At 40.4% G+C, this 10,866-nt stretch overlaps 1 protein-coding gene across 1 annotated transcript; it reads left to right on the top strand.

The window, feature by feature from the left end:
* Positions 1-267: 267 nt before the first annotated feature.
* On the top strand, positions 268-10,595 carry SAR1A (secretion associated Ras related GTPase 1A). The gene is made up of 7 exons (XM_020877393.2): positions 268-380; positions 3,771-3,844; positions 3,966-4,085; positions 4,528-4,593; positions 6,564-6,667; positions 9,249-9,380; positions 10,430-10,595. Exons 2-7 carry the CDS (start codon positions 3,787-3,789, stop codon positions 10,544-10,546), a joined length of 597 nt encoding a protein of 198 aa, XP_020733052.1. The 5' UTR covers positions 268-380; positions 3,771-3,786; the 3' UTR covers positions 10,547-10,595.
* Positions 10,596-10,866: the final 271 nt, after the last annotated feature.

Genomic DNA, 10,866 nt, shown 5'->3' with positions numbered 1-10,866 from the left:
AAAAACACACACTCGTATCTGCAGCCGCGAGATTGAGCGCCTAGTTTCGCTGCGAGACTCCAGAACCCCACCCCACCCATTGGGCTGCAGCGCTGCCACGTCTCGCGCATCCCGAGCTCCCTACGAGAGGCAGAGCCCGCCCCAGAGCTATTCGTCGCGCCGAGGCCCGCCCCTCCGCGGCCCCAGTCGCTGGTAGGGCGGACCGGACGGCCAAGCGCCGTGACGCTACGAAGGGGTGGGGACGAGCACGCGCCCGGAAGTTCCGGGGAGGGGGTGTTACGTATATCCGGCGAGTAGCTGGCGGTCCCGGGTGCTGCTGGGCTCTGTGCTCTGAGGGAGGGTCCAAGCCGCCTGCTGCCGCCGGAGGAACCCCTTGGGCCGTGAGTCAGGGGGCCTCGGCGAAGGAGGGAGCTGGGGCCGGAGGCGCGAAGGTGGTGGGTAGGGAGGGTTAGGGTGGAGGCCGGCGCCGGCGAGTTTGGGGGAGGAAGTGACACGCAGGCGGTTCTGTGGGGCCGCGGGGCTTGTTCTGGGCGGGGACGGGCCGGCTTGGCCGGGTCTGCTCGGTTCCCTGCCGGCCTCACGGGTATCGGGTCTATCCGCATTTCGCTCGGGGGTCTTGGCAGCTGTTGGGCAGGATGCCGGTTTTCCTGTCTTTACTGTGCGTCCCGGTTTACGAATCGGCTTCACATCCCCTGTCTTGGATGATTCTCAGCCCTCGGTGGGGTGGATTGAAGTCCTTGATAATTATCCTTTTTTTTTAACAGAGATTAAGGCCTGTAGAGGCATAGTGAATTGCTCAAGACCCCATAGATAGCAAGTGTGACCGTTCGAACTAGATATCCTGGCTCCTAGTCCAGGGCTCTCCCCACCCCCACTTCAGCCGTGTATTATCATCCGCTGTCCTGGGTTGAACCCCGTGTTTTCTTCTTCCGCCTCCCTCCTTTTCCCTCAGTGCTTGGGAAAAAATCTCGGTTAGTATTCTCCCTTGTTCTTGTCTTTTCTCTTTTATTTCGGTACATCTGTTTAGGTTGTGGCAGGGCTTTACAGAGTTTTGCAGTGGGGCTGACCTTTGACATTTACCCTGCAGCTAAGCAGAGTTTCCTAGCCAAAAGCCAGCTGCTTGCTATCCCAGATCTGTCTGAAATAGTGTCTTAAAGTTGCTCGGAGCATATATTAAGTAACGAGTATGTGCAATATAAGTGATGGATAGGTTTTTAATTGACTGATCGTCAGTATGGTGCTCTTTATTTGAATCATCCGTCCTTAAATTTGCAAATTTTAGGTACGTTGGTAATGCTTTTGTTGGTAGTTAGAGCCCTCAAGCTAATTTGCCATAAGAGGCCATAAGGTGGTAAAGTGGATCAAGTTAGAAAAGAAGTAAAGTGCTAGTTAATTAACTTATGGTTTAAAAGTTGTGATGAGTTATAAGGATGAAAACATTGGATTATCATAGGTGCAATTGATGGTTTAAGAAAGTTTTATTTTCTTTTAAAGCAGTTTGGTGATTTGCATTGGAATTTTATGTGATATTAAAAGGAAGGGCTTTGACTTTGACATTAAAAGAGGAGGGTTTGAATCTTGGCATTGTTACCTTTTCAGCTGAACTCCCTTCGTTAAGCTAACTAATCTGGGACTATCAGTGCCCTCATCTTGTTAAATCCAGGGATCCCTACCTCCAGGGTTAGTGTGAGGCTGAAATGAGATGCATGTACAGGCACCTTATAAACTGAAAAACTACTCACTTGAGGGTGCAAAGCCTAAGATCTCAAGGATGGAGGCACCATCAGAGCCATTTCCTCTTTGGGTAGCACTACTGTGAGGTTCTTTGGGTCCAATAAGGGGTTTTATTATTTTTTAACATCACCTTTCATTTTGGAGGGAAGAATTATAGGATTTTTCAAACAGGGATATCAAGCGAAGATAAACTGGAAAGTTAAAGTAGTTCAGTTAATTATGAAACATTCCTTAAAATGGGATTTTCTGCCATTCTGTCACCTCCAGAGAATTTATCTAGTTGGGAATACTTCTATAATGATGTGGTAAAACTTTACAAAATGTCTATAAAATACTGACTGCAAACCAGTGTAGTACAAATGAATATATGTGTTGGGTTTTAAAGTTGAAATCAGTGGGAGTGACCTTAATGAGACATGCTTTCTAAAGGTGAGATGTGCTTCTTCAAGTGGTAGAGAAAGAAAATAGGGAAGGATGACTGGTTTGGTAGGATTGCTGAGGAGAGGCACATTGTTCTTTTACTTACCAACAGTGGAAACTTAAGCACAGGAACTTTGTAAGTGTATTTAAGTCATTGGACTTCTTAGAGACTGAGTTTCCAGATGAAACTATTATTTAACATACTAAATTTGGTTTTTCTACCAAAATATATTTTGATGTTGCTGAAGAAGGCAAAAAAATCCTTATTTACTATCTTTGTATAAAAGCTTTTCTGTCAGTCTCCACCCCTACCCAAACTCCCAAGCTTCTTTTGACCCACCTATGTATAGTAAGCCATAGAAGATAAGCACTAAGCAGTCCTGAAAGTTTACAGGTCAGGCCACAGGCCTGATAAAGAAACCAAACAAAAACAGTAATTGGATGAAAAAGAAAATTAACATATACTGTCTCATTCTTTAAATGAATATAGGTAGGTTTTTGTAGCTAACCCTTTTACAGTAAACTTTTACTTTTTTAAGAAAAATAAAACGTCAGGAAATTTGTTTGATAGCAGTTGGCCACGTCTAGTATAAAGCCTTGCGTTCAGGTGGTCTTGCTGTTGGAGAGGACTGAAAGTGGAGGATCATTCTTTTTTCTGCACCAAATCTGAGGTGCTGAGGCAAAAATTCAGTGTGATCAGGAAATGCTGACTGAGAACACTAAACACCCACCATTGGCTCTAGATTCTATTCTGTTACATTTGGAGGTCCTCTTGCTTATTCCCAGTATATGTACACCTTTTAGTAGCTTTGGGTCATTTTTGTTTTGTCTAGGCTTATGGGAAACAGTAGAAAAAGTGATGTTACTATCAGTATTGAGGTATGTACTTGGGTAGGAACCTACCTCTATGTCCTGAATGAATTTTCTTATTTTAAGAAAGTCCATATTTGTAAAATGGGTTAGGTGGGTCTTAAATTATTCACATTATGATTGGACTGTCTTATCTCTTCATGGCTCTCCCAACATAGTGCTGTCATCTTTTTCTCACTTGAGACACATCTGTAAAAGAGGTTAAACAATACTGTTTAAGAAAAGATAGAATTGGTAAATGGAGCAGTGCAAATTGTGCCAGCTAGTAGGATTTTAGTGACCTTGTTTTTTAGAGTTGTTTACAAGAATGGGTTAATATGCTTTTCATTCAGGTTAATATGCCTTTTATTGTTTTCTAGTTAGCACATCAGTGTGACATTTTGATCCAGATTATTGATGAGGCTGATTTCCTAGAAGTTTTGTTAACTGGTAGACAGCTGTGGTGTATCTAGGGAACGTGAATGAGCAGCTGCCTGGAGAAGTGAGTCATACAGTGAAAGAGGAAAATGTATCTTTAACACCTAGTCCTCTGAGTATCATAGATTGGAAACTGATAGAAAATCAGGAGTTTATGCAGATCTGAGTACCCCAGAGACTTCCCTCCAGGGTACAAAATCCTTTGTTTTTTTAGGCCCCAAAACATGGAGCTATAACCATGCATGAGGGCCAGCAGATGAGGGTTAACGTCTCCAGAAATGTACCAGCATTCAGAAGGCTAATGTTTGCTGCTTTCCTATTTTATACAGGGAGTAAGCATTAATAATGTCTTTCATCTTTGAGTGGATCTACAATGGCTTCAGCAGTGTGCTCCAGTTCCTAGGTAAAGCCGTTTCCTTGAAATACACATTTAAAATGCTGTGCATTTCCTGAAACAATTTAAATATAGGTAGATTTTGTTGTATAGGAGCTAATTATGCTATTATTATTATTTTCTTTTTTAGGACTCTACAAGAAATCTGGAAAACTTGTATTCTTGGGTTTGGACAATGCAGGCAAAACCACTCTTCTACACATGCTCAAAGATGACAGACTGGGCCAGCATGTTCCAACATTACATCCAAGTAGGTTTGAAAATACCTGGTGACCTTTTGGTATTTGAGGGTCAGCGTCAGGGTTGGAGGATGGATCTCCAACTGATGCAGTTCTTTCATTTACTGAAGCCCTAAAAGACTTGACAAAAAATTCTCTATAGGATATGCTCAAATCAAATACCCGTGAATCTAAAGACCTCTGGAACTTTGTCACTATCTGTTCTCACTATTCCTGCCATGGGACACATCTCCCATATCTACTTCTAAGGAGTAGTAAACACTTTGGAGAAAAAGAGACTTAGCTTTTTAAAATAATTGAAGAAAAATAAAATAATTGCAGAGTATTTTCACCCTTGTATCCTTTTCTTTACAAAGTGAAAGCTTCATTAGATTTTATGTTTGTATTGGATTATAATTTTGGTAGCTTGGCCTTGTTGGATGGAGAAGTTTATTTCCTTCCTTTATTTTTCAGCATCAGAAGAGCTGACAATTGCTGGAATGACTTTTACAACTTTTGATCTTGGTGGGCATGAGCAAGGTAAGAGATGATTCAGTGGAAGGGTGATGTTGGCTTCTGGATCATTTTGTTCCCCTTTTTCAAAGCAGAGTCTCATATACCTTTTAAATTGCTTTCTAATAATATGAATGTTCCCTTACGTAATCATAATAATTGTCAAACCCAGGAAGTTTTATTTATCTACTCTATAGCGTATGCTGCCTTTTTTGGTCATTTGTTCTGAGAGAAGTGATTGAAAGAACACATACAGAAACTTCAGCAGTGGCTATGTATTGATGGAGGGCTACAGATGATCTTGTTTCCTTTTTTCCTGTAATCAGCTTGTATCATTTTCATTTGGGTAGAGAACGGTGCATGGTATCTTTTCTGGTTTTTTCAGAAGTATCTGTAACTACTTACAGATTTAAATTTAGAGATAAAATAGTTGTAAGCTGAACTGAGACCATCTGGAGAATGCAGAAGGAGGAGGTGTTTTTAGATACCTGAATTGGGAATTGTATATTATTTGGTGTATAAATTTAGCTTTCAGGTTTTGATAGAGTAGAAAAGGAAATGCATTTATATACAGATGGTCTCCAACTTAACAGTGATTTAACTTAAGATTTTTGACTTTATGATAAATAGCCTTTCATCATGCTGGGCAGCTCCCAGTCAGCCACGTGATCCCGAGAGTAAACAACTGATACACTTAAAATCATTCTGTGCCCATGCACCATTCTTTTTTTCATACAGTATTTCATACAAACATAGAGTATTCAATGAATTACATGACAGAATCAACACATGATAAACTAGGCTTTGTGTTAGATGATTTTGCCCAACTATAGGCTGATAAAAGTGTTCTGAGCACTTTTAAGGTAGGCTAGATTAAGCTATATTTGGAAGGTTTATCAAATACATTTTGACTTAGGAGATTTTCAACTTACAATGGATTTATCAGGATATAACCCCATTATAAAGAGTGATTTGTTCATAGTTTTGTTTGAGGAAAGTTTACTTAACAGAAGCAGTTTTTCCATAATAACCTTGCTACATTTTACACACATTACTGAGATGCTCTATATTCGGAGGGTTTTTTTTTGGTATAACTTAAAAATTTAGCTTATAAAAGTAGTCCAGGCTTAATGTAGCAAATTCAGTATACAATGAGTTTACAAATCTGAAAGGTAAAAGTGAAATTCCCCCAACTTCTCCTTCCCAGTCCCACTCTTCAGAGGTGACTGCTTAAAATGTTTGATGTAGAAATGCTTCCTTAATCATCCCATAGAAATGAATGGCTTAGAAATTATAATACAGTTAAAGCACTGCTTCCCAGATCCTTGTCACATCATGTTATAAACCAAAAATTGAAATTTATAAGGCACACTGGGTTAAATTAGGAGACTGAGGTAACTGGCCTGGAAACGTCAACCACCTGGCAAGCCCAGTCTCCCTGTGGGCTGAGTGGATGAAAGTATCAGTACGCTTACAAATTGGTTAGTTAGGAACTAACTTGGGGCTAGAGTTATATGGATAAATAATTTGCATCCTGATACTCTAACTCAGAAGTTGCAAACTAAAATGGCTCTGGGGTGAGGTAGGTCATTGAAGTGAGTGAAATTGGGAGTGAGACAGTAGGAGGCGGTGGAAACTTTGACAGACTGAAGAACTGAGGCCGCATGTAAAGGGGCAGCCACCACTCAGTTCCAACTGATTATTATCCACCCAGAATATGTGGACCGATAGGCATGGGATTGCCAGATGCTGTACTTTTTCAGAAAATCAGGCAGAAAACCCTGATTTTAGTATTTAAATAAATCAGATTCAGTTCACGGACCATCAGTTTATTTGTCCTCTGTTCTGACTTAATACTGGCTAGGACTTGGAGAGTCTGTATAGAGTTTAATGCTATTGAAACTTGGCCAGAATTTGCTTACTTCATAGACCATTAGGTTATTCATATTCACCATCTATGTTTTTAAATTGATACAACTGCAAACTTTGTCTTTTAGCACGTCGGGTTTGGAAAAATTACCTCCCAGCAATTAATGGGATTGTCTTTCTGGTGGACTGTGCAGATCATCCCCGACTTATGGAATCCAAAGTTGAGCTTAACGTATGTTTATATTTTCTTTTTCTTTTCTTGGCCTCTGTTTCTTTTAAGAAATACAACTTAGTACTGCCAGTACTTAATCATTCCAGTTAACATTTGGTAAAAGTCGTAGCTACAGGAAGAAAGTGTTTTAAAACCAAAAACATTATTTTTCAATGTTCTGAGGAAACTTGGCTTGAACACAAGTAAATTAACTTTGCTTAAATTTATCATAGGTTGATTCTATGTGCAGTTTGCTCAGGACATTTCCTCAGTTAATGCCATTTTCCCAGCATAATTAATGTCTTTCCCTTTCATGCATCACGTATGTTCACTCTTTATGATGTGTTGGCATAGTGAAACCTTAAAGGAGATATTAGAGTTCTTTGTGTTTTTGAATCTGTGTTCTCAGGTTGTACCCGCCCAACGTTTGTCATTGAGTGACTTCCCAGACCGTAACAGGCTGTTCTGTCTTTAGTTTTGATCACCTGCATTGTTTGATACTATTTTTTCCTTTTTCAACATTGCATTTTTCGTGTCTTGATAATTTCTGTAACGTTGCCTTTGTAATCCATACTGTGTCACTCTGTGCCTCTTCTTTCTCTTTGATTTATAACTCTCTGCATTCTTGTTCCTGGCAATTTGAACCTCTCTCTGGTGTAAGTATGTTTGTTGAATCTGAAGCTGTAGTCTTATAATCCTTCCCTTACTTGACCCCTTGGCACTTGTCATTCTCTCTCTCTCTAAACGCCCTTGTACATTCTTGGTTTTGGTGTTCTCTCTGGCTGATACTTCTCTGACTCTTGGCACAAGCACCCGTTCCCCTGCTTAGCCCTTAAATCTTGGTGCTCCCCAGGGTCTGTACTTTTTCTCAAGCTGGTCCAGGCTTCTCCCATTGTTTCATCTGCAACCCATCATGCCAGTGACCCCCAAATGGGTTTCTGTTATTTAAATCTCTCTTGAGCTCCAACCTCATACATAGTGCTACTTATTAGAAACTCTGCCTACCAATTCTGTACTGTCAGAATGGAACGATTCGTCTTCTGCATCCTGTACCTGGACATGCAGTGAATTACTATAGATTTCAACAACACCCTGCCACATACTACTTGTCTTTGTCCTCCTTAATATTCTGGGGATAAAATCTACAGCTCTTTTGCATAGCACATAACTTCTTTCATAATCTTTCTTTTGTTTGTTTCTCCAGCTTTTCTGTTGCCTACCTTGAACTACATTCCAAACATAGATAACAACTTGCCCTCCCTTGAATATTCAGAAGTAACTGTCTCTGCCTGGTTTTCTCATCTGACCCTTACCCCCTTTTGCTCGTAAATTTATAAATGTCCTTTAAGAGATCCCAGAATTCAGGTGTGACTGTTTCTGAGAAGCCTTCTCTGACCTCTCAGACTGTTAAGACTATCCATCTTACCAGCATCTGTTGTTTTTACTGATTTTCTTAGGTCTCTCCCACTGGAACTTAGATGTAGGGATCTTGTCTTATTTCTTTGTGAAACCCCCATATCTAGTAAAGCCTTGGGCATATAATATGCACTTTGTTACTATTTAATGAATGAATGACATCCTTACTCTGATTTTGTCTAACATTTCTTGGTACTTGAGATGTTCATAGTAGGTTTTCCTTTATACTTTCAATTCTTCCCTCCTTTCCTAGCTCTTCCTATCAGTGAAATAGATTCCCAGGCTTGAAATCTTTGCCAACTTTGACTCCTGTGTTGTCTGTCTTATCATTTAGACATCAGTCTCTTCACTTTCTCTGGAATGCTTGCTGCACATTCGGTATGTGTTGCTATCTTAGGCTAGATCATCATCCCGTACCTGAGCACCACGGATAGATACTATTTGAGAATTCATTGTACTGGAAGTGTAGATTCTATCTAATAATTCCTGGATTTAGGGTCTATTGCAGCTAACTTCTCAGACTGGTACCATAATATTTGTCATACCATCCCAACTCATTTACTCTGTCAAGACATGTCAACATAAATGCTTTAATCCAGCCAAGTGATACTCCATATGGCTTTATGAACTCTTCCTACTGTAAAGCCATTGCTTATCTTCTTCATTCTTTGGGTTGTACCTATCGAAACCCTGCCCGTCCTTCAGAGTCCAGTTTAGTTTCCACATCTTTGTTAAGACTTTGCTTAAGTCCACGTCACCGTTTTATTTTCCTGAATGTCTTTTAGTATTTGTATTCTCTTCCTATTCATTGTGACAGTTAATCATCCACTTGCCTTGCTTTATTGAGAGATGAGAGCATAGAGTGAGGATGTCTTGAGGCAGGGATGTGTCTTACCTTTCTTTTGTCTTCCTGTCATTGTTGGGGATAGTATGTTGCACATGGGGGCATCTAGTGAATACTTGGGGATTCCTTTAGTCATCTTTGAGGCTCTGTAGCCAGAGCTTTGTTCTTTCTGGACAATGCTCAGTGGAGAGCTGCGGATGGTCTGTGGTCGAGTGATTTAGCTCAGAGTTAAGGTTCTGCTGCTTTACAAATAGACACAACTTTACATTATAATTGTTTTGACGCTTTGGGTAAATTTTTATAGATTCCTCACCCAGCTCTTTTTTTAAATCTTGGCTTTAGGCTTTAATGACAGATGAGACAATATCCAATGTGCCAATCCTTATCTTGGGTAACAAAATTGACAGAACAGATGCAATCAGTGAAGAAAAACTCCGTGAGATATTTGGGCTTTATGGACAGACCACAGGAAAGGTAAGAGAAAAAATCTTCAGCAGATACATTATAAAGGCAACTCACAGCTTTTGAAACATTCATGTTTTACAATCTAGATTTTACTTGTCTTTTAAAAGTAATTGGGCTTAACATTTGTTTTAGTAGAGGTGATTTGTAGACTGTGAAGACTGGAGCATGTTCTTTCTTCCACTGATTTCTAATGAGAGTTTTCCTCAGGTATTTGAAAGAGTCTTTAGCTAGAAATTTTTTTGGACTGGAAATTTTAGGTTATGAAGTGTGCTCGTTTATATCATTTTCTAAGCATTGAAATCAGAGTACTGGGTTATTCTCTGTGCTCCCTGCTGAGAGAGGTAGGGCTGTTACCCCTATTTGGAGATGAGGAAGCTAAGAGTGATTGGTTCAGGTCTACACAGCAAGTCAATGATAAAACCAGGAATAGAACCCAAGTCTTCTACATCAGTAGAATCCTGTTGCAGAAAAGTATGCTTGTGAGAGAAAAATCCAGATAAGCTCTAGTTTATAGGAATCCTGGTCTTTTCAGCATAAGGTTTGGTATATTTAATTTTTAAAAATTTCCTTTTCTGGAATCTATAACTTCCTGACTTTTTTGCATGGTTCCTTAGTCTTGCCTCTTTTTGGTTATATAGTTTTTTCTAGAAATACTTCTTTTCATTAACTTAGTTTTCCATTTTACACACACATGAATTTTTAATTTTCTTGACATAACCTATCACTCATATATATTTCTGAATGCTTGTATTAATAAGAATGTGCTTATTTCTAAGAAATCCTGGACCTTTTTTGTCCATAAGAGAACATGCTTTTCTTGGTTTGCTGCCATAGTTTTCCAGACGAACCAGTTGGTGTGTTCAAAGCAAAGGTGCTTCACAGTGAGAGAATCTGGGAGTAGGACTCTACTGAAAGCACGAACCCCAGTGGCCTTGACCACATTTCTGTAATTAGTTCTGGCTCAGGTTTGCTTCTGACGGATGGAGAAAGTGATTTTTGTCTTCACCCTTGCAAGCTTTTCCACATGGAATCTAACATCTTGGTTTTGCCTCTCCTAGGGGAATGTGACCCTGAAGGAGCTGAATGCCCGCCCCATGGAAGTGTTCATGTGCAGTGTGCTCAAGAGGCAAGGATACGGCGAGGGCTTCCGCTGGCTCTCCCAGTATATTGACTGATGTTTGGACAGTGAAAATAAAAGAGTTTTACTTCTCTGGACTGATCCTATTCACAGCTTCCTCATGAACTTTTCTAATAGAACAAGGAAAGCTCTCCGACCGTGTCTGGCGTTGAGAAGCCAAGAGTCTGTCTGCTCTCATCGCCCAGTGGGGACATGTGCTCTTCTCCGCACTGTTGGGAAGTACTGCTGCCCCATGTGCTGGTGCAGCTCAGCACCCCGGGACTTGAGGTGGCAGGATTTGTCGAGTAGAGCTGTGTGCCATCACGGGCCACCTGGAAAGAAAAACACGTCTCACCACTGTGGTTGATTTCAAAAGAA

The sequence above is a fragment of the Odocoileus virginianus genome, chromosome 7 (assembly GCF_023699985.2).
Source record: "Odocoileus virginianus isolate 20LAN1187 ecotype Illinois chromosome 7, Ovbor_1.2, whole genome shotgun sequence".
Classification (NCBI taxonomy): domain Eukaryota; kingdom Metazoa; phylum Chordata; class Mammalia; order Artiodactyla; family Cervidae; genus Odocoileus; species Odocoileus virginianus.
Note: the sequence above shows the minus strand (reverse complement) of the source record. Positions and strands in the feature narration are given on the sequence as shown.